This window comes from Lepidochelys kempii, chromosome 1, assembly GCF_965140285.1.
Source record: "Lepidochelys kempii isolate rLepKem1 chromosome 1, rLepKem1.hap1, whole genome shotgun sequence".
NCBI lineage: Eukaryota > Metazoa > Chordata > Testudines > Cheloniidae > Lepidochelys > Lepidochelys kempii.
This window is the reverse complement of record NC_136380.1, coordinates 962,864-987,046: the sequence shown is the minus strand read 5'-3', so window position 1 is coordinate 987,046 and position 24,183 is coordinate 962,864. Positions and strand designations below refer to the sequence as shown.

Genomic DNA, 24,183 nt, shown 5'->3' with positions numbered 1-24,183 from the left:
ACAGTAGTGGCCAAATCAAAGACAATGTTTGGATGCCTAAGAAATGGGATGGAGAATTAGGAAGTGGAGAACTTTGGCTCAAAACCGAGTTCAGTGGCAAAGTGAAGGCAGCAGTTATGTGGGGAAAAGCAACAGATACAAATGGGTAAAAAGGGAAAATAGGAAGCAGGCAACACAAATGGGAAGTTATGAAAACTGATAAGGAACGATAAAGACATCAGGGGAAACTCCATGCTTGGCAGGACTAAGGATAATAAAAAGGGGGTTATTAAGTATATTAAGAACAAAAGAAATCCTAGGAAAGGTTTAAGCCAATTCCTAGAGGGAGAAAGGAAACTTCTTAATGTTGCAGAAAACATAGATGTGTTGAAGAAATAGGTTTGTTCTGCACTGGGAAAGAGGCAGTAGGAGGTACTCCTATCACATGAGGTGATGGAATAGTCTCCAGTCCATTAGCAGCCAAGGAGGATGTTTAAAAGCCTCCACAGTAGAACCGTAGAGTTACGAACACCAGAGTTACAAACTGACCGATCGCCCACACACTTCATTCGGGAGTAGAAGTACACGACCTGTCAGCAGCAGAGCCAAAACAAAAGGGCACATACAGGACAGTTCTGTGTTAAATGAAAAGTATTAAAAAAAAAGCGGGGGGGGGAATTTAAAAAAAAAAGATTTGACAAGGTCAGGAAACACTGGAAAAGCTGGTCCGGGATTAGTTCAAAAAAAGTCAAGGAATATAATTAATGCTCGTCACCAACATGGTTTATGGAAGTCAGGTCTTGTCAAATAAAACCGATTTCATCCTTCAAGGAGAGTGCAGGTTTGGCTGATCAAGGGAACTGCATAGATGCAATTAACTTCAATTTCTCTGAGACATTGGATTCAGCGTGGAAAACACTCATATGAAAAATGAAAGTCTGCAATGTCAGTAGAGCACCTGTAAAGTGGATTAAAAACTGGCGTTGTCCTTGGGGTGAACGGGGGTGTTTTTAGCAGGTTTCTAAGCCCGATGCTATTGAATATTTTCATCACTGATCTGGAAGGAAATAGAAAATCACTGCAGAAAAACTTTGCAGACAACCCAAAGATTGGCAGAGTGGTTCCACTGAGGAGGCCAGGGCAGGCACACCGGCTGATCTGGAACATTTGATGAGCTGGGCCCACACAAACAAACTGGTTTAATACAAAAAGAAAAGGAGGACTTGTGGCACTGATGAAGTGGGCTGCAGCTCACGAAAGCTTATGCTCAGATAAATGTGTTAGTCTCTAAGGTGCCACAAGTCCTCCTGTTCTTTTTGCGGATGCAGACTAACACGGCTGCTACTCTGAAACCTGTTTTAATACTGTCACATGAAAAGTTATTCCCTCACAACAGGCAATGCAGGCCCGACCCACAGACTAGGGCACCGTATTATGGACGCAGGGACCCTGTAACGAGGCTGGTTCTAGCGGGACCCAGCTGAGGTTGCCCATTCAGGACAAATTGCTCAAAGCAGGGCAGTTACAGCCCCAGGCTGGGGTTTCTGTGCACACCAAGGCAAACCCAACCAGCCAGACAGAGAAGACTTTGGTTTTACCCCACTGGCTAACCACAAGTCACACAAGCAACTTCCTTAGACACTCCAATTTCCCAGTATCACCACCAGGGCCACTCGTTATGGGGACAGATGGTTATGAAAACCAATACCCCAGTAAAAGGAAAAAGATTTTCTCGATCCCAAAGGACCAAGCTCCAGACCCAGGTCAATATACAAATCAGATCTTACCCACAAATCACGCTGTTGTCAAACCTTTCGAATCTAAAATCTAAAGGTTTAGTCATAAAAGGGAAAAGATAGAGATGAGAGCTAGAATTGGAGAAATGGAATCAATGACATACAGGAATGGCCAAGTTCTTGGTTCAGGCTTGCAGCAGTGATGGAATAAACGGCAGGTTCAAATCAAGTCTCCGGAGAACATCCCCAGCTGGGATGGGTCTTTCAGTCCTTGGTTCAAAGCTTTGGTTTGAAGCAAAGTCCCTCCAGAGGTCAGAAGCAGGACTGAAGACAAGATGGAGGAGCTGCAGCAGGTTGTTACATTCTCTTGCCATGTGGTCTCTCTTTCTTTGTCCCAAAGACAAGCTGCCCATTCCATGGCCTGGAAACACCTCAGAGAATAGAATCCATAGAATCATAGAATCACAGAATATCAGGGTTGGAAGGGACCTCAGGAGGTCATCTAGTCCAACCCCCTGCTCAAAGCAGGACCAATCCCCAACTAAATCATTCCAGCCAGGGCTTTGTCAAGCCTGACCTTAAAAACTTCTAAGGAAGGAGATTCTACCACCTCCCTAGGTAACGCATTCCAGTGTTTCACCACCCTCTTAGTGAAAAAGTTTTTCCTAATATCCAACCTAAACCTCCCCCACTGCAACTTGAGACCATTACTCCTTGTCCTGTCCTCTTCCACCACTGAGAATAGTCTAGAACCATCCTCTCTGGAACCCCCTTTCAGGTAGTTGAAAGCAGCTATCAAATCCCCCCTCATTCTTCTCTTCCGCAGACTAAACAATCCCAGCTCCCTCAGCCTCTCCTCATAACTCATGTGTTCCAGTCCCCTAATCATTTTTGTTGCCCTCTGCTGGACTCTTTCTAATTTTTCCACATTCTTCTTGTAGTGTGGGGCCCAAAACTGGACACAGTACTCCAGATGAGGCCTCACCAATGTCGAATAGAGGGGAACGATCACGTCCCTCGATCTGCTGGCAATACCCCTACTTATACATCCCAAAATGCCATTGGCCTTCTTGGCAACAAGGGCACACTGTTGACTCATATCCAGCTTCTCGTCCACTGTCACTCCTAGATCCTTTTCCGCAGAACTGCTGCCCAGCCATTCGGTCCCTGCAGGTCCCTGCACACCTTGCTGAGTACCAAGGCGTGTCTGCCTTCTCTCAATGGGTCAGTTGTGTCGCTGATGGTCCTTAATGGCCCATCCAGCAGGCTGGGCAGAGCTGACACCAACTTGTCTGCGGTGTCACCCAGAAGCACAGCACAAGTGTGAACCACAGACAGGACAGAGCCAATGTTCATAACTTCAACGACAAAAATGTTACATGCAAACAGACAGCATCATCCTAACCACCAAACCAGCACCTTGTCTTAGACACCTCATTTGACCCCCTTTTATACAGGATTTAGTGCCACTATAGGACTTTGGTTTCAACAATGATCTCTACGATCCCAGTTCAAGTCAATAACGTCACAGGCCCTGAAAAGGATTTAGGAGTCATTGTGGAAACCAACTCATCGTGAACTCCCAGTGTGATGCTGTGGCTAAAAGGGCTGATGTGATCCTCGGATGCTGCCAAGGTTCCTTCCCCACTCTGAACTCTAGGGTACACATGTGAGGACCCTCATGAAAGACCCCCTGGGCTTATTCTTACCAGCTTTGGTTAAAACTTCCCCAAGGTACAAACTTTGCCTTGGCCTTGAACCCTATGTGCCACCACCAAGCATTTAAACAAAGAACAGGGAAAGACCTTACTTGGAGACGTCTTCCCCCAGAATATCCCCCCAAGCCCTACACCAGGCTTGATAAGAATCCTCACCAATTGGTACAGGTGAACACAGACCCAAAACCCTTGGATCTTAAGAACAATGAAAAATCAATCCGGTTCTTAAAAGAAGAATTTTAATTAAAGAAAAGGTAAAAGAATCACCTCTGTAAAATCAGGATGGTAAATACCTTACAGGGTAATCAGATTCAAAACACAGAGAATCCCTCTAGGCAAAACCTTAGTTACAAAAAGACACAAAGACAGGAATATACATTCCCTCCAGCACAGCTTATTTTACCAGCCATTAAACAAAAGAAAATCGAACACTTTTCTAGCTCGATTATTCACTAACTTTACAGGAGTTGTAAGGCTGCATTCCTGATCTGTTCCCTACAAAATCATCTCACAGACAGACAGACCCTTTGTTCCCCCCCCCCTCCCGCCTCCAGCTTTGAAAGTATCTTGTCCCCTCATTGGCCATTTTGAGTCAGGTGCCAGCGGGGTTATCTTAGCTTCTTAACCCTTTACAGGTGAAAGGATTTTGTCTCTTTCCAGGAGGGATTTTATAGCACTTTATGCAGAAAGGTGGTTACTCTTCCCTTTATATTTATCACAGATGCATAAACAGGGGAGTGGTGAGTTGGAGCAGGGGAAGGATTTTACCTCTGCACATGGCATTGGTGGAACCAACTGTGTCCACTTCTGGGGTCCACATTTCAGAAAGGAAGTTGAAAAATTGGAGTGGGCGCAGAAAAGAGCCACAAAAATAGTTGGAGGATGGAGAAAATGCCGGACAGTGAGAGACTTAAAGGGCATCACATATTTAACTTATCAAAAAGACGATCAAGCAGAGACTTTTATGAAAAACATTGGTGAAGCAGAGAAAGGCAGAGCAAGACCCAATGGCTGGAAGCTGAACCCAGATAAATTCCAGCTGGAAAACAGGGCCAAATGTTTAGCACTGAGGGTGATTAACCATTGAAACAAACTGCGAAGGGTAGTGGTGGATTCTACAACTCTGCATGTCTGGAGCTCCAGACTGGACGCTTTTCTGGAAGATCTGCTTGATGGCTTCTCTACACTTAAAAGGCTACAGCAGCACTGTCTTAGCATTTCAATCTAGACACGGTTCACGCTGATGGCAGGGGCTCTCCTGGCAGTGTAGATGATCCACCTCCCCGAAAGGTGGTAGCAAGGTTGATGGAAGAACTCTTCCATTGACCTCCTACTGTCTATACCAGTGTTCGGTTGATATAGCACATCCTTCGGGGTGTGGATTATTTTGCTCTTGCAAACAAAGCAGATGCATTTTGGGGTTGCATTAACAGAGACGTAGCATGCAAGACATGGTAGGTGATACTAAAACTCTACTCAGTGCTGGTCAGGCATCAGTTGAAGCACTGTGTCCAGTTTGGGTCACCAGTGTATAGCAAGGAGGTAGAGAAACTTGAAATGACCAGAGACAGGTGACATAAATGATGAAAGGGATAGAGTTCAAGCCATACGAGCAAGGGCTGAAGGAACTGGCCATGTTTAGTTTGGAAAAGAGGAGATTGAGTGGGACATGGCAGCAGTCTTCAAATACTTGAAAGGCCACCGTAAAAAAGGTGAAGAAAAGTTGTTCTCTCTTGCCACAGAGGACAGGACAAGAGGCGATGGGTTCAAACTACAGCCTCGCAGATTTAGATTAAATCTCAGGATAAACTGCCTAAATGTGGGAACAGGAGGATAATGGAACAGAGGCCTAGGGAAGTCATGGAGGCTCCCTCACTGCAGGTTTTCTAAAGGAGGCTGGACACTCATCTGTCCTGGATGGCTTAGACACAACAAATCCCGAATCTTCGAAGCGGGTTAGACAAGCTAACCCTTGCAGTCCCTTCTCATCCTGTGGCTCTATGATTCTAGGATGTAGAATCCTAGTGTAGAACAGGCCTTAGTCAAACACAAGTCTTGGGGCTCAATAGAGGGCTAACTTTAGTGGCCTGTGTTATACAGAAGATCAGACTTGATGATCTAATGGTCCCTTCTGACCATAAACCCTATGAATCTATGAATAAAGAAAGTAGGTCAGGCATTTATATTTACTCTGTCTCACAACACCCGAACAAGGGAACGTTCAGTTACGTCGAAAGTCTGAACGTGTAACTCTGATGAAAGAAAATTGTTTACATGATCCATTGTTGGCCTGTGGAACTCCTTGCCACTGACGTTACTGGAGCACAGAGCTCAGCTGAATGGGATTCACAAACGGATGGGCCACTGTCGGTGGTGCTGGTGGCACCATGGTGAGTTAAGTCTGTCTGACACCTTCCATTAGGAGACCTGATTTTCTGTTGCTTATAAGTTTGCCAATCTTTAAGCGTTTGAAGTGATATTTCCCACCCTGGGTGTCTGCTGCCGGCTGAATTGTTTTTTCAAAGTTTCAGACATAACAGATCAGCTGACTTCTCGAATGAAGCAAGGATAGGCGATGTCTTGCCCATGTTGAAAAATTCTTATAGTTTTTCCAGTGAGGAGCCCTAGCACCTCCGTGCTTTCCAGAAATTAAAAGTCAGGTAACAGCCCCACCCGTTAACAGCCAGAGCCCTGAGATGCAAGAGCAGGAGGTGACGGTGTCTGTGCATTAACACACAGCTGGCTCCTGAGGTCATTAATTGGTTTTTACTCCACAGGGAATTTTGCCTCAGTGGGGCCAGAGCAATGTATGGGCCATGGCCTCAGAATCTGGCCTCGTACTGTCCCTTTACTGACACCTTTCCTCCTCAAGGATCCCCTGCACCACTGAAATGCAGCCGCCTCGGGGCTGGAGGCCATCAGCCGGGGAGGCACAGCAAAAAGGGATGTTTTGGCCCATGATACTGGATCAAACTCATCCCTTGTGGCAAAAGCCCTGGGATGTTCAATGGCTGCACAGAGCGGAAAGGACCCCAGACCTATTCTCTGTCCCATCACGTCCATGTTGCACTGGGTTTGTCGAGCAGGTGAGCTCTTCAGCAAGAGATGGTACCTGTGAATCCTGAGACGGAAGTGTCTTTCCTGGGAATCCCCCTCCAGTAGCCGTGTCCCACACCGCTCTCACCCCAGCATCTGCAGCAGCATCCCACACTGAGAGCTGAGACAGGGATCTGCACCGTTTATAATACAGCTCTGTGTAACCCCAGGGGGTTTGCTCAGCCTCTAGGGGAGAAGCGGTATCTGGATATAAACAGGCTGGAGACCGGAGACACTCTCGGCAATGTCTCTCTTTCCATGTCTGCGCTTCTGTGCTCTTCATCCAGCTTTAGGAGTAAACAGTAATTAAGGGACCTTCCCAAAGGGAGATGAGAACTCTTCAGCTCTGTGCTCAGAGAGGAATTGGCTGCTCTGGGTATTTGTGTATATTTAAAAATTATACTTGATTAGTAAGAAAACTAGGGATAATGCCTAGATCTGCCCAGGGTCTGATATCCTGGTTATTTACAGGGTGTCTGGATAGATTGTAGAAGGACAGATCTGGAGACTATGGGGAGACACAAGCACTCTCTGCAGGCACATGGGCCTGTTGCTAAGGGATCAGAGATCACTAATTCTCATCTAGAACTGTGACCATACTGTGCAGCACCTTTCGTTGAAGGATGTTCAAAACACCTAGCAAAGGAAAGTCACTATGAACATATCCCCATTATGCAGACAGGTAAACTGAGGCATGAGGAGAGATGAAGTGGCCACGGTCTCACAGAGATTGAGTGGCAGGATGACAGACAGAACCCAGGAGTCCTGACGTCCCTGCCATAAGCACAGTCTCTCCATCACACCGACAGGGAAATGGACTCCACCTCTGGCAAGGGTTATCCATTGGGTGGGATGCAGAGGAAAGTCTGGTAGAGCGAGTCTGAGCCTTCGCCATCTTCTGAAGGTGAATCTGAGCTTTTCAGAACTAGCTGGAGTTCGTGAGCTCCCTGTTCCTGTGAGGTGTGAACTCCAGGGCTCCACTTCCACTCCCATTCAGAAACCTGCCAACACATCCTAGTCCCTGTGGTCACTTCAGGGGAACAGACTCAGTAAGAGCAACACCAACCGAATGTTCCTGTGGATAGAGGGCAGCCAGAGGCCTTGTGACATTGCACCTCTTAATGTTTTATAGAAATATGCTTATCAATGTTAATATGACATAACTGGAATCTGTTTTATGCTCCTGTCAAGATTCCTTCCCCACTCTGAACTCTAAGGTACAGATGTGGGGACCTGCATGAAAGACCCCTGAAGCTTATTCTTACCAGCTTTAGTTAAAAACTTCCCCAAGGTACAAACTTTGACTTGGCCTTGAACTTTATGCTGCCACCACCAAGCGTGTTAAACAAAGAACAGGGAAACTTGGAGACGTCTTCCCCCAAAATATCCCCCCAAGCCCCGCACCCCCTTTCCTGGAGAAGGCTTGATAACAATCCTCACCAATTGCTACAGGTGAACAAAGACCCAAACCCTTGGATCTTAAGAACAATGAAAAATCAATCCGGTTCATAAAAGAAGAATTTTATTTAAAGAAAAAGTAAAAGAATCACCTCTGTAAAATCAGGATGGTAAATACCTAACAGGGTAATCAGATTCAAAACATAGAGAATCCCTCTAGGCAAAACCTTAAGTTACAAAAAGACACAAACACAGGAATACACATTCCCGCCAAAACAGCGAATTTCACAAGCCAAAAAAAACAAAAGAAAATCTAATGCATTTTCCAGCTAGATTACTTATTAACTTTACAGGAATTGGAAGACATGCATCCTTGATCTGTTCCCGGCAAAGTATCACACAGACAGACAATACCCTTTGTCCCCCCGTCCAGATTTGAAAGTATTCTGTCCCCTCATTGGTCATTTTGGTTCAGGTGCCAGCGAGGTTCCCTTAGCTTCTTAACCCTTTACAGGTGAAAGGATTTTGCCTCTAGCCAGGAGGGATTTTAGAGCACTGTATACCCTTCCCTTTATAGTTATGACAGCTACATATGCCATGTATCATTTCTCTGCAAAGGTTATGATCTACTGAATACATTCATCCTATTTGTGTCCACATATCATTTTTGTATTAGAAGTTACAAATATTGGCTCTGTACTTGTTTGATTTTAAGTAGTCTTAGCTTAGTAAGGCATTTGGGCTGATTTTTCAGAAAGGAATGTGAAAGTTAAGTGCCCAGTCAAGAAACACTTAACGGACAATGGATCTCGGAATACTCCAATCCACATAAGAAGTCTACCTGAGGACGTTCAAGATAGCATGTGAACCATGGCTGCTACCTGTAAGTTCTGAGTCATGCATGGACATGTGACTTGCCCATGTGACTCCAAAACTCCATCTTGGAGCTGGGATTCTACACAGGGGGAGGAAGGGGTCTCCACCCACAAGAGAAAGTCTATTTAAGCCCCTGGGAAACTCCTCCATTTTGTCTTCAGCTGGCTCAAGAGATAGCCTCTCCACCCCCAACGGATACCTAAAAGAAACTGGAACAAAGGACAGGAACCATCAGGGTGTGAGTGATTGCTGGACCTAGACTAGAAGGAGACTAGTCTGTAAAAAAAAATTACTGGACCATCTCTGAGGGTGAGATTTTCATCTGTAATCACTTTCTTATTGTATTAGGTTTAGACTTGCATGTTTTGTTTTATTTTGTTGGTAATTCACTTTGTTCTGTTTGTTATTACTTGGAACCATTTAAATCCTACTTTTTGTATTTAATAAAATCACTTTTTACTTATTAATTAACCCAGAGTATGTATTAATACCTGCGGGGGAGGGGAGGAGGGAACAGCTGTGCATATCTCTCTATCAGTGTTATTGAGGGCGAACAATTCATGAGTTTACCCTCTATAAGCTTTATACAGGGTAAGCTTTATACAGGGTAAAAAGGATTTAGTCGGGATTTGGACCCCATTGGGAGCTGGGCACCTGAGCGCTGGAGACAGGAACATTTCTTAAGCTGTTTTCAGTTAAGCCCGCAGCCTTTTGGGGGACATTGTTCAGACCTGGGTCTGGGTTTGTAAGAGGCTAGTGTGTCTGGCTCAAGCAGGCAAGGTTCTGGAGTCCCAAGCTGGCAGGGAAAGTGGCTTAGAGATAGTCCCAGCATATCAGTTGGCAGTTCCCGAGGGGTTTTCTGTGATCCAACCCATCACACTAGTGTAGTTGAGCAGGATCTGTGCACAGCTGATTGCTTTGAGATACTGGTAGTGATTTTAAGTGTGTTTTGGGTGTGGTGGCTGGAGAACAGACAACGCGGTTACTGGTTTGTTATTTTCTGTTTGCTTATTTGTGGGAAGGGAATATAGGCAGGAAAATCAGCAACATGAGTGAGAGCAAGGCTCAGAAAAAGCTAGAACTGCACAGGCTGCAAATGGCTGAGAAAGAAAATGAACATAAAAGACAGATGGAATTAAAACAAATGGAAACTAATGCAGACGCAGCCAAGGAGGAAGCTGAACACAAAAGGGCAATGGAAGCAGAGGCAGCCAGTGACAAAAGAGCCCTGGAGTTAAGAGAGAGAGAAATACAGGCCCAGATTGAGGCCCAGAAGCATGAACTGGCTCTTATGGAGTGGAAGAGACAAAACCCTCCAGCTGCTGGCTCCACGTCCCCCAAAATCCACAAATGGGAGCAACTATGTCCTCAGTATGATGAATCCAGCGATACTGCCAAATATTTCATCACCTTTCAGAGACTGTGCACCCTCCATGCAATCCCCAAAGATCAAAAGATGACCACATTGATAGGAAAATTGACTGGCAGAGCTCTGGACATATTCAATAAGATGCCTATTGATGATGCGTCAAACTATGGTAAATTTAAGGAACTGGTTTTGAAACAGTTTCACGTTACACCTGAAACCTACAGGGTTAAATTCAGGCATCTTAAGAGGGATCTGGATTGAGTAATGTGGCTTATCTAAATGAAATGACAGACTTGTTAGATAAGTGGGTGAGGGGAAATGTCATTATAAGCTTTGAAGGAATGTGTGATTTGGTTACTCAGGAACAATTCCTGAATATGTGCAGTGATGATGTAAAACAGTATTTGTGGAACAAAAAGGTGAATTAGCTGGGTTTGCAGACTCTTCTGAGCAGTTGGGGTTTTTTTGGTTGGGGTTCTTTTTGAGTATTGATTAGGCAATTGCATTGGGCCCAATCACCCACACTTGTGGTGGCCGTGGAATTGATTAACGTGGTTAGCTCAGAACTTGTACGGTTCCAGTTACCCCCTTTGGTAGTCCCCTCAGCTCCCCCAGATTGCCCTGTCATAAATATAAAGGAAAGGGTAACCCCCTTTCTGTATACAGTGCTATAAAATCCCTCCTGGCCAGAGGCAAAATCTTTCACCTGCAAAGGGCTAAGAAGCTAAGCTAACCTCACTGGTACCTGACCCAAAATGACCAATGGTGGTATAACGATGCTGGTTCTGGTGGGACCCAAATGAGAGTGCCAATCAGGACAAATTGCTTCAAGCAGCGCAGTTACAGCCCAAGGCTGGGGTTTCTGTGCACACCAAGGCCAACCAAACCAGCTAGCCAGAGAAGACTTTGGTTTTACCCCACTGGCTCACCACAAGTCACACAAGCCATTTCCTTAGACACTCCAATTTCCCAGTATCACCACCAGGGCCACTCGTTATGGGGACAAATGGTTATGAAAACCAATACCCCAGTAAAAGGAAAAAGGTTCTCTCGATCCCAAAGGACCAAGCCCCAGACCCAGGTCAATATACAAATCAGATCTTACCCACAAATCAGACTCTTGCCTATCCTTTCAAATCTAAAAATTTATTCTTAAAAGGGAAAAGATAGAGATGAGAGCTAGAATTGGAGAAATGGAATCCATGACATACAGGAATGGCAAAGTTCTTGGTTCAGGCTTGTAGCAGTGATGGAATAAACGGCAGGTTCAAATCAAGTCTCTGGAGAACTTCCCCAGCTGGGATGGGTCATTCAGTCCTTGGTTCAAAGCTTCGGTTTGTAGCAAAGTCCCTCGAGAGGCAAGAATCAGGACTGAAGACCAGATAGAGGAGCTACACCAGCTTTTTATAGTCTCTTGCCATGTGGTCTCTGCTTTCTTTGTCTCAAAGACAAGCTGTCCATCTCATGGCCTGGAAACACTTCAGAGTTCTGTCCAAAGGCAGGTCCCTGCATGCCTTGCTGAGTCACCAGGCATGTCTGCTTCTCTCAGTGGGTCAGTTGCATAGCTGATGGTCCTTAATGGGCCATCAAGCAGGCTAGGCAGAGCTGACACCCACTTGTCTGGGGTGTCACCCAGAAACATAGCGTAAGTTTGGAATACAGACAGTCTAGAGCCAATACTTATATCTTTAAATCCAAAAATGATACATGCAAACAGACAGCATCATCCTAACCTTGTCTTAGACACCTGATTTCACCCCCTTTATACAAGATTTGGTGCCACTACAGGACCTTGGTTGCAACCATGTTCTATACAGTCCCAGTTCAAGTCCATAACATCACAGAGGGGACAAGATACTTTCAAATCTGGAGGGGGGGAAATAGGCTTTTTCTGTCTCTGTGATACCTCTGCCAGGAACAGATCAAGGATGCAAGCTCTCCTACTCCTGTAAAGTTAGAAAATAATCTAGCTAGAAAATGCTTTAGGTTTTCTTTTTTTTTCTTTTTTTTTTTGGCTTGTAAATTGGCTGTGCTGGAGGAAATGCGTATTCCTGTTTTTGTGTCTATTTGTAACTTACGGTTTTGCCTAGAGGGATTCTCTATGTTTTGAATCTGAGTGCCTGTAAGATTATCTTCCATTCTGATCTTACAGAGTTGTTTTCTTATCTTTTTTTGTTGTTGTTGTTGTTCTTCTAATAAAGTTCTCAATTTTAAGAATCTGATTGGGTTTTTTGGGTCTTAAAAATCCAAGGCTGGTTTGTGCACATCCTGTTTATTCTCAAGCCTGCCCAGGAAAGGGGGTGTAAGGGCTTCGGGGGGAAATTTGGGGAAATAGGAACTCCAAGTGGTCCTTTCCCTTTTCGTTGTCTAAAACACTTGGTGGTGGCAGCGTTTTACCTAATCCAAGGGCAAAGACTTTGTGCCTTGGGGAAGTTTTAACCTAAGCTGGTAGAAATAAGCTTAGGGGGTCTTTCATGTGGGTCCCTACATCTGTACCCTAGAGTTCAGAGTGGGGAAGGAACCTTGACACCTCCCCTTGAGCTGTCTCTGAGCAGTATTTGCCCCTCTGTTCAGTAGGTCAAGCCAGGGGGTTTACCTCTCAATCTGCTAATACACATTGGCCATCGAGGGAAGATAAGCATCCTACCCCCATCCGTTCTTTTAGGACTTGTTTCAAGTATTGTTGAACCAGTTTGGGGTATATTTTTTTATTAGTTTTGTAAGGTGCCTTTAGATTTCTTAACTTAGATTTAAGATTTAGAGTTAAGTTAGTCTTAAATTTCCCTTCTTGTTACCACTCAAGAAAGAGATTTTGGAGTCACTGTAGATAGTTCTCTGAAAACATCCACTCAATGTGCAGCAACAGTCAAAAGTGTCAACAGAGTGTTGGCAATCATTAAAGGGATAGATAATAAGACAGAAAATATCATATTGCCTCTATATAAATCCATAGTACACCCACATCTTGAATACTGCATGCAGCTGTGGTTGACACATCTGAAAAAAACATATTTTGGAAAAGGTACAGAGAAGGACAACAAAAATGGTTAGGGGTATGGAACGGCTTCCGTATGAGAAATTATAAAGACTGGGACTTTTCAGCTTGGAAAAGGGACGGCGAAGTGGAGATATGAGAGAGGTCTATAAAATCATGACTGGTGTGGCAAAGTTGAATAAGGAAATGTTATTTTTCTCCTTTACATAAGACATAATCTAGGGGTCACCCACTACATTCCTTCTAAGTTGCACAGCAAGCTATCGAGGGCCATACTGGTGGGGAGAGGTGCCCCTCCCCTGTCCCATCCCAGCCCGGCCCCATCCCTGCCCAGTGCCTCTAACCCAGCCCCAAGCTGCTGTGGCAAGAGAGGGCTGAGGGGAGTCCTTGCTCTTGCCACCACAGCCCCGGGCAGCCTGAAACCCAAGGCCCATCATCCACGGCCCTACCTCAGAGTCCACACCCTCAGCCAGAGCCATCACCCCCTGTAACAAGGGGTGTTCCTGGACACACTGAGAGTATCAGTGCAGGAGAAATTGCTTAGAGCAGGGCAGTCACAGCCCAAGGCTTGGGTTCCTTCACTACTAAGGCACCAAACCAGCCAAACAGAGAGGTCTTCGGATTCACCCCACTGGCTAACCAGAAGTCATACAAGCAATTCCCTCAGATGCACCAGTTCCCTTGTATCACCAGCAATAGCACTCTTCATAGGAACTAATGGTTATGAAAATCAGTGTCCTCAATTAAAGGTTCTCCTGATCCCAAAGGACCACGCCCCAGACCCAGGTGAATATACAACTCAGATCGTACCCACAAATCACGCTGTTGCCAATCCTTTTATAAACTAAAATCTAAAGGTTTATTCATAAAAAGAAAGAAATATAGATGAGAGTTAAAATTGATTAAATAGAATCAAACACATACAACACTTGCAAAGTTCTTGGTTTAGGCTGAAAGCAGTGATGGAATAAACTGCTGGCTCAAAAGAAGTTGCTGGAATATATCCACAGATTTGGATGGGTCGTTCAGTCCTTTATTCAGAGCTTCAGAACTTGTAGCAAAGTCCCTCCAGAGGTTAGAAGCAGGATTGAAGACCAAATGGAGGGGTTTCCAGGGCTTTTTATATCCTCTGCCATGTGCAAGGACACCCCTTTACTCTTACTGTGGAAAATCACAGCAGCGAGATGGTGTTTGGAGTCACATGGGCAGGTCACACGTCCATGCATGACTCAGTTCTTTACAGGTAGAGCAGCCATTGCTCACGTGATACCTTGAATGTTCCCAGGAAGTCTCCTCAGATGTGGATTGGAGTCTCCTAAGGTCCATTGTCAGTTAAGTGTTTCTTGATTGGGCACATAACCAGAATAGTCCCTTCTCAATAAGTTAGGCAAATGCTTCACTGGTGCTACTTAGAAACGAACACATTGAAATACAAGTAAATAGCCAATATTCGAAATTTTAAATATAAGAATGCTGCACACATACAAAGAGCATAATCACAATCAGCAAACTAGAACCTTCTCATAGACACGTTACTTGTACAAGATTTGGTGCAACTATATGACCTTGGTTGCACCAATGATCTATACGGTCACCGTTCATTTAAATAATGTCATTCCCCCAGTGCAAAATTGATGCAGGAAGGGATGACACAAACATCCCTGACTGCATCCCAAGAGCTCCCCATCCTGGGTTCAGTCTTACTACGGCTAGTACTGGGTTAGAAGCCGTATCCGTGTATAGCAGAAATGGTTCATCAAAGTCATGTTCAATAACATGATTGAATCTCTTTACAAACTCAAGGTAAAACTTGGTTAGAACAATAGTGGGTTGGATCTGCTCTTGCAGCGTGGTTCCTGTATGTTTCATGTGATCTTGCCAAGAGCTAAAGAACATAGCTACTTTATCCATACAAGCTCTGGCAAATGTTTGGAACCTAAGTAATATCAAGGCAATGTAGATGTTAATGTGGTCCATGGTATAGGAATCTTGGCATTTATCCCATGCCCTGCTACAGGCTGGGCACTGACTGGCTAAGCAGCAGTTCTGCAGAGAAGGACCTGGGGATTAGAGTGGATGAGAAGTTGGATATGAGTCCACAGTGTGCTCTTGTTGCCAAGAAGACTAGCAGCATTTTGGGCTGAATTAGTGGGAGCATTGTGAGCAGATTAAGGGAAGTGATTATTCCCCTCTATTCAGCACTGGTGAGGCCAGATCTGGAGTATTGCATCCAGTTGGGGGGCCCCCACTACAGAAGGGATGTGGACCAATTGGAGAGAGTCCAGCAGAGGACAACGAAAATGATTAGGGGGCTGGGACACAGGACTTATGAGGAGAGGCTGAGGGAACTGGGATTGTTTAGTCTGCAGAAGAGAAGAGTGAGGGGGGATTTGATAGCAGCCTTCATATATCTGAAGGAGGGGTCCAAAGAGGATGGAGCTAGGCTAGGTTCTCAAAGGTGGCACATGAGAGAACAAGGCGCAGAGGTCTAACGTTGCAGTGGGGGAGGTCTAGGTCAGATATTAGGAAACACTATTTCACTAGCAGGGTGGTGAAGAACTGGAATGGGCTACTTAGGGAGGTGGTGGAATCTCCATCCTTAGAGGTTTTTAAGGTCCAGCTTGACAAAGTCCTGGCTGGGATGATTTAGTTGGGGTTGGTCCTGCTTTGAGCAGGGGATAGGACTGGATAACCTCCTGAGGTCCCTTCAAACTTTAATCTTCTATGATTCTTCTACCATTCCCTCTGAAGCACCTGGCATTGGCCACTGTTGGAAGATAGGCTACTGGGAGAGATGGACCGTTGCTCTTACCCAGATGGCCATTCTGATGTTCTTATATAGAATGCAGATTTATCACCCTCTGCTGTAAGCTATTAGACCCCTCTCCTCTCCCAGAGCTGAAATAGAACCCAGGAGTCCTGATGGGGTCTCTCTCTCTCCTAGGTTAGTAATAAAGTAAGAATATACATTCAAATTTTAAAACTCACCAGTGTCCCGTAAGTGACTTGATGTAAGAAAATTTTAGTATCAGAGCTAAGTTGGCGGAGGGTGAGAAAACCTGGATTTGTGCTGGAAATGGCCCAACTGGATTATCATGCACATTGTAAGGAGAGTGAACACTTTAGATAAGCTATTACCAGCAGGAGAGTGGGGTGGGAGGAGGTATTGTTTCATGGTCTCTGTGTATATATAAAGCCTGCTGCAGTTTCCACAGCATGCATCCGATGAAGTGAGCTGTAGCTCACGAAAGCTCATGCTCAAATAAATTGGTTAGTCTCTAAGGTGCCACAAGTCCTCCTGTTCTTTTCACATGTACACAGGAAGGCTTGCAGGTAAACGAGCCATTTACAACTCATTGTTTCTGAAGAACTCTTAATGGTCTCCACTTAATCTGACTACGTTGGTGGTACAAGTTTATACCTTATATTTCTAAAGTCAGAAATAAGAATGATACATGCATACGAATAGGAAAATGAAATTTAGCACATTATAAATTTTCCAATGATATGTTACAAGAGACCTTTTGCATCAAGCATATCCCAGCTCTGTCATTTTCAGATTCATAAGCCTATTTTCATGGAGCATATCGAGTGCAACGTCACAGTAATGAACTATAGTTTTTAAATATACACAGATAAAGAGAGCAGCTAATTCCTCTCTACCTGAACACAGAGCCCAAGAGTTCTCATCTCCATTTGGGAAGATCCCATAATTGCTGTTTATTCCCAAAGCTGGATAAATAACACAGAAATGCAGACATGGAAAGAGCATTGGCTAGAGTAAAAAGAAAAGGAGTACTTGTGGCCCCTTAGAGACTAACCAATTTATTTGAGCATGAGCTTTCGTGAGCTACTGATCACTTCATCGGATGCATAAAGTGGACTGTATGAAGTGAGCTGTAGCTCAGGAAAGTTTATGCTCAAATAAATTGGTTAGTCTCTGAGGTGCCACAAGTCCTCCTTTTCTTTTTGCGAAGACAGACTAACACGGCTGCTACTCTGAAAATTGGCTAGAGTGCCTCCAGTCTCTAGCCTGTTTCATTCCAGATGCTGCTTCTCCTCTCGAGGCTGAACAAACCCCACAGGGACTGCACAGAGCTCTATTATAAACGGTGCACAGCCCTCTCTCAGCTCTCAGCGTGGGACGCTGCTGCAGATGCTGGGGTGAGAGAGGTGTGGGACACGGCTACCGGAGGGGGATTCCCAGGGAAGACACTTCCATCTCAGGATTCACAGGTACCATCTCTTGCTGAGGAGCTCACCTGCTCTACAAACCCAGGGCAACATGGGCATGATGGGCTAGAGAGTAAGACTGTTCCTTTCCGCTCTACGCAGCCATAAAATTTTCTTTCATCAGTGTTATCTGTTCAGACTTTCAATGTAACTGGAAGAAAAGGAGGACTTGTGACACCTTAAAGATGAACAAATTTATTTGAGCAAAAGCTTTCATGAGCTACAGCTCACTTCATCGAATGCATTTCAGTGGAAAATACAGTGGGGAGATTTATATACAGAGAGAACATGAAACAGTGGGTATTACCATACACACTGTAACCAGAGAGTGATCACTTAAGGTGAGCTATTACCATCTCTGAGATGCCACAAGTACTCCTTTTCTTTTTGCGAATACAGACTAACATGGCTGCTACTCTGAAATGTAACTGAATGGTCCCTTTTTTGTGGGTGGTGAGACGGAGTAAATATAAATGCTTGATCTAGTTTATTTATCGATAGATTCATAGGCTTCATGGTCAGAAGGCACCAGTAAATCATTCCCTATTACCTCCTGTATCATACAAGGTGTTACATTTCATCCACTTTCCCCTGTATTGAGGCCAAAGACTTGTGTTTGACTAAGACCTGGTCTACAGTACAATTTCACATCATAGAGCCACAGGGTGAGAAGGGACCGCAAGGGTCAGCTAGTCTAACCCCCTGCCAAGATGCAGGATTTGTTGCATCTAAACCATCCAGGACAGATGAGTATCCAACTTCTTTGGAAACTTCTAGAAAAGGAGCTTCCACATCTGTTCCATTGTCCTCCTGGTTTTACAGTTAGGAAGTTTTTCCTGAGATTTCATCTAAACCTGCTCTGCTGTAGTTTGAACCCACTGACTCTTTTCCCACCTCTGTGGCCAGACAGAACAACTTTTCTCCAACTTTTTTTTTATGGCAGCCTTTCAAATATCTGAAGACCTCCATCATGGCCCTGCTCAGTCTCTCCTTTTCCAAACTAAACATATCCAGTTCCTTCAGCCTTGGCTCGTGTGGCTTGCATTCCACCCTTTTGATTATCTTTGTCTCTCGCCTTTGGATCCTTTCCAATTCCTCTGGATCCTTCCTATACATTGGTGACCGAAACTGGACACAGTACTCCAGCTGAAGCCTAACGAGCACTGAGTAGAGGAATATTATCATAATATTGAATAGCATTGGGCCTAGAACTCATCCCTGCAGAACTGCACTAGAATCACCCCCATTCCCTGCAACGCCCCATTGACAACTGCTTCCTGAGATCTGTCAGTTAGCCAGTTTTGAGCCTATTTTACGTCTGCTCTACTGATATTGGAGAGTGTTTTTATCTGACTGTTTTCCCCGACTACATCAAATGCCTCAGAGACATCGAAGTCTATTGTACATGTGCAGTTCCCTTGGTCAACCAAACGTGTACAGTCATTAAAGGATACACTTTTTTGGCAAGACCTGTTTCCATAACCCTGTTGGGGACTTGCATTAATTATATTCCTAGACTTTTTGTTAACTAATCCCATGCCAGATTTTCCATTTTTTCCTAACCTTGTCAAATCCTTTTTCAAAAACTTTCCCTTTAATTTTTAATAGTTTATGTTTCTGGTGTTTCTGTAACCCTTCTGCCCGTCAGAGCTGGCAGCAACAAGGGCCGGGTTCAGTATTTAGGGGTTCCATTCCAATAACACAATGCAAAACCGGCTCGAGCCCCCACCCAGTGACCTGCGACAAATCTATACCACCCCCGCTGGGTGCCTCCAAGAGCCAATACTTCCCCTCTCGCAAGCACAGCATCTGAGTGTAGCAAACGCCTTTTAATAACAGAGAGAAACAACGTGGTATTATGTTGGGAAGACACCACAAACAATATTCATAACACAAGCCATTCGCAAAAGCCCACCCCAAGCAAGCTGGGCTGTTTCCTTTCCCTTTGGTTCTTGAGTCCAGCAACCCAAAAGTCACCCAGAGTCCCAAAAGTCCAAAAACCCAAAAGTCTCTGTCCCTGGTCAGTGGAGCGGTCAGAATTTGAAAGTTTATCTGCAGAGTTTTACCTCCCACCCTGGGTGGAGATGGGGGGTTAAGAGGCACCTTACGTGGTCCAAAGCCGATTGCCCCACCTCTCCGTGGGCTCCGCTCCGCTCCAACAGCCATCCCATGAATATCTCTGCTCTGCCAGGTTTCAGAGGAGCAGCCGTGTTAGTCTGTATCCGCAAAAAGAAAAGGAGGACTTGTGGCACCTTAGAGACTAACCAATTTATTTGAGCATGAGCTTTCGTGAGCTACAGCTCACTTCATCAGATGTTTACCGTGGAAACTGCAGCAGACTTTATATACACACAGAAATCATGAAACAATACCTCCTCCCACCCCACTGTCCTGCTGGTAATAGCTTATCTAAAGTGATCAACAGGTGGGCCATTTCCAGCACAAATCCAGGTTTTCTCACCCTCCACCCCCCCACACAAATTCACTCTCCTGCTGGTGAATGAGCAGGAGAGTGAATTTGTGTGGGGGGGTGGAGGGTGAGAAAACCTGGATTTGTGCTGGAAATGGCCCACCTGTTGATCACTTTAGATAAGCTATTACCAGCAGGACAGTGGGGTGGGAGGAGGTATTGTTTCATGATTTCTGTGTGTATATAAAGTCTGCTGCAGTTTCCACGGTAAACATCTGATGAAGTGAGCTGTAGCTCACGAAAGCTCATGCTCAAATAAATTGGTTAGTCTCTAAGGTGCCACAAGTACTCCTTTTCTTTTTACTCTGTGTAATGACACATCCACTCCCAGTCTTTATTCAAGCCTAAGTTAATTGTATCCAGTTTGCAAATTAATTCCAATTCAGCAGTCTCTCGTTGCAGTCTGTTTCTGAAGTTTTTTTGTTGAAGAATTGCAACTTTTAGGTCTGTAATCGAGTGACCAAAGAGATTGAAGTGTTCTCCGACCGGTTTTTGAACGTTATAATTCTTGACGTCTGATTTGTGTCCATTTATTCTTTTACGTAGCGACTGTCCAGTTTGGCCAATGTACATGGCAGAGGGGCATTGCTGGCACATGATGGCGTAGATCACATTGGTGGATGTGCAGGTGAATGAGCTTCTGATAGTGTGGCTGATGTGATTAGGCCCTATGATGGTGTCCCCTGAATAGATATGTGGACACAGTTGGCAACGGGCTTTGTTGCAAGGATAGGTTCCTGGGTTAGTGGTTCTGTTGTGTGGTATGTGGTTGCTGGTGAGTATTTGCTTCAGGTTGGGGGGCTGTCTGTAAGCAAGGATTGGCCTGTCTCCCAAGATCTGTGAGACTGATGGGCCGTCCTTCAGGATAGGTTGTAGAGCCTTGATGATGCACTGGAGAGTTTTGAGTTGGGGGCTGAAGGTGATGGCTAGTGACGTTCTGTTATTTTCTTTGTTGGGCCTGTCCTGTAGTAGGTGACTTCTGGGAACTCTTCTGGCTCTGTCAATCTGTTTCTTCTCTTCAGCAGGTGGGTACTGTAGTTGTAAGAACGCTTGATAGAGATCTCGTAGGTGTTTGTCTGAGGGGTTGGAGCAAATGCAGTTGTATCGTAGAGCTTGGCTGTAGACAGTGAATCGTGTGGTGTGGTCAGGGTGAAAGCTGGAGACATGTAGGTAGGAATAGCGGTCAGTAGGTTTCCGGTATAGGGTGGTGTTTATGTGACCATCGCTTATTAGCACCGTAGCGTCCATGAAGTGGATCTCTTGTGTGGACTGGTTCAGGCTGAGGTTGATGGTGGGATGGAAATTGTTGAAATCATGGTGGAATTCCTCAAGGGCTTCTTTGCCATGAGTCCAGATGATGAAGACATCATCAATATAGCACAAGTAGAGTAGGGGCGATAGGGGACGAGAGCTGAGGAAGCGTTGTTCTAAGTCAGCCATAAAAATGTTGGCATACTGTGGGGCCATGCGGGTACCCATCACAGTGCCGCTGATCTGAAGGTATACATTGTCCCCAAATGTGAAGTAGTTATGGGTGAGGACAAAGTCACAAAGTTCAGCCACCAGGTTAGCCGTGACAGTATCGGGGATAGTGTTCTTGACGGCTTGTAGTCCATCTTTGTGTGGAATGTTGGTGTAGAGGGCTTCTGCATCCATAGTGGCCAGGATGGTGTTTTCAGGAAGATCACCGATGGATTGTAGTTTCCTCAGGAAGTCAGTGGTGTCTCGAAGGTAGCTGGGAGTGCTGGTAGCGTAAGACCTGAAGAGGGAGTCTACATAGCCAGACAATCCTGCTGTCAGGGTGCCAATGCCTGAGATGATGGGGTGTCCAGGATTTCCAGGTTTATGGATCTTGGGTAGTAGATAGAATATCCCAGGTCGGGGTTCCAGGGGCGTGTCTGTGCGGATTTGTTCTTGTGCTTTTTCTTGGAGTTTCTTGAGCAGATGGTGTAGTTTCTTTTGATAACCCTCACCGGGATCAGAGGGTAATGGCTTGTAGGAAGTCTCTACATAAAAGAGTAAATGGACACAAATCAGACGTCAAGAATTATAACAGTCAAAAACCAGTCAGAGAACACTTCAATCTCTTTGGTTACTCGATTACAGACCTAAAAGTGGCAATTCTTCAACAAAAATACTTCAAAAACAGACTGCAACGAGAGACTGCTGAATTGGAATTAATTTGCAAACTGAATACAATTAACTTAGGCTTGAATAAAGACTGGGAGCGAATGTGTCATTACACAAAGTTAAATTATTTCCCCATGTTTATTCCCGCTCCTCGCCCCCCACTGTTCCTCCGACGTTTCTTGTCAACTGCTGGAAATAGCCCACCTTGGTTATCACTACAAAAGGTTCCCCCCCGATACGCTCCCCTGCTTCTAATAGCTCACCTTACCTGATCACTCTGGTTACAGTGTGTACGGTAACACCCATTGTTTCATGTTCTCTGTGTATAAATCTCCCCACTGTATCTTAAGTATACAGTAGGGCACGTAGTGGCTCATATTAACATTGTCTCTCCATCCAGGCTTTTGTACTGCAAACATCACCCTGGGCCCTGGGAACGCCTCAGAGTTGAACACCTTCTCCCTTACTCCATGTCAGATTCCAACAAAACCGACTTCACCAACCCCTCCACCTTCATCCTGCTGGGCATTCCTGGCCTAGAGGCGGCCCATGTCTGGATCTCCATCCCCTTCTCCACCATGTACATCATAGCCATCTTGGGGAACTTCATCATCCTGTTCATCGTCAAGACAGAACCAAGCCTCCATGGGCCCATGTACTATTTCCTCTGCATGCTGGCCGTCACCGACCTGGTCCTGTCTACATCCACCCTGCCCAAAATGCTGAGCATCTTCTGGTTCAATTCCAGGGAGATCGATTTCAGTTCCTGCCTCACCCAGATGTACTTCATTCACTCCTTCCTCGTGATGGAGTCTGGGATCTTCGTGGCCATGGCATATGATCGCTACGTGGCCATCTGTGATCCCCTGAGACATTCCACCATCCTGACAAACCTCGTGGTGGCCAAGATTGGACTGGCCGTGGTACTCCGTGGCGGCATGGTCGTACTGCCCTACCCCTTCCTGGCAAGGCAGTGGCCATATTGCAGAACCAACATCATCCCCCACTCGTACTGCGCACATATAGCCGTGGTGAAGCTGGCCTGTGGCGACACCCGCGTCAGTAGTTACTACGGCCTCTTTGTAGTACTCTGTGTGAGGGGTCTGGATATGATTTTTATCGCTGTGTCCTATATCCAGATCCTCAGGGCCATCTTCAGCCTCCCCACGAAGGACGCCCGGCTCAAGGCTTTGGGGACCTGCACCTCCCACCTCTGTGCCATCTTAACCTTTTACATCCCAGTTCTCTTCTCCTCCCTCACACACCGGTTTGGCCAAAATGTGCCCCTGCATTTCCACATTCTCGTTGCCAACATGTACCTCCTGGTGCCCCCCACACTCAACCCCATCATCTACGGGGTGAGGACCAAACAGATCCGGGGCAGGCTACTCCGGCTCTTCACTCATAAAGGGATTTCAAGTTTTTTCCTGGTGCTCTGGCTCTCAGACTGAGCTCTGTGCAGAGCTGGCTGGTGACTTGGTTCTGTGCTCTCATCCCTGAATCACTTTCTGAGCGGTCAGAGAGACATTAGACCAGGGGTGGGCAAACTTTTGGCAAGAGGGCCCCATTGGGCTTGCAAAACTGTATGGACGGCCGCATAGGGAAGGCTGTGCCCCCCCAAACAGCCTGGCCCCGTCCCCTATTCGCCCCTTCCCACTTCCTAACCCCTGATTGATCCCCTCAGAAGCCCCCACCCATCCACCCCCCCGCTCCTTGTCCCCTCACCGCCCCCTCCCAGGACCCCCCACCCCTAACTGCCGCTCTGGGACCCCACCCCCTATCCAATCCCCCCTGCTCCCTCTCCCCTGACATTCCTGACCCCCATCCACACCCTGCCCCCTGACTGGCCCCCTCAGAAGCCCCCACGCATCCACCCCCGCCGCTCCTTGTCCCCTCACCGCCCCCTCCCAGGACCCCCTGCCCCTAACTGCCACTCTGGGACCCCACCCTCTATCCAATCCCCCCTGCTCCCTGTCCCCTGACTTTCCTGAACCCCTATCCACACCCTATCCCCTGACTGGCCCCCCAGGACTCCCACGCATATCCAACCCCCCTGTTCCCCATCCCCTGACGGCGCCCCCCAGAACCTCCACCCCATCCAACTGCCCCTCTCTCCTGACTGCCCCCGGGACCTCCCGCCCCTTATCCAACACCCCCCACCTCCCCGCATTAGACCCTTTCCT

General features: G+C 46.0%; 1 protein-coding gene across 1 annotated transcript; it reads left to right on the top strand.

The window, feature by feature from the left end:
* The first annotated feature begins 4,875 nt into the window (after nucleotides 1–4,875).
* Nucleotides 4,876–23,451, top strand: LOC144930467 (olfactory receptor 52M1-like). Its single transcript, XM_078852400.1, has 3 exons — nucleotides 4,876–4,887; nucleotides 18,344–18,383; nucleotides 22,478–23,451. The coding sequence occupies exons 1-3, from the start codon at nucleotides 4,876–4,878 to the stop codon at nucleotides 23,449–23,451; spliced, it is 1,026 nt and encodes a 341-aa protein (XP_078708526.1).
* Nucleotides 23,452–24,183: the final 732 nt, after the last annotated feature.

Bases quoted from the DNA above. Each gene is read 5' to 3' on its own strand.
- LOC144930467 (XM_078852400.1), top strand. The intron at 18,384-22,477 runs GTCTCTCCTTTT...ACTCCATGTCAG, and splicing joins CTCCATCATGGCCCTGCTCA to ATTCCAACAAAACCGACTTC.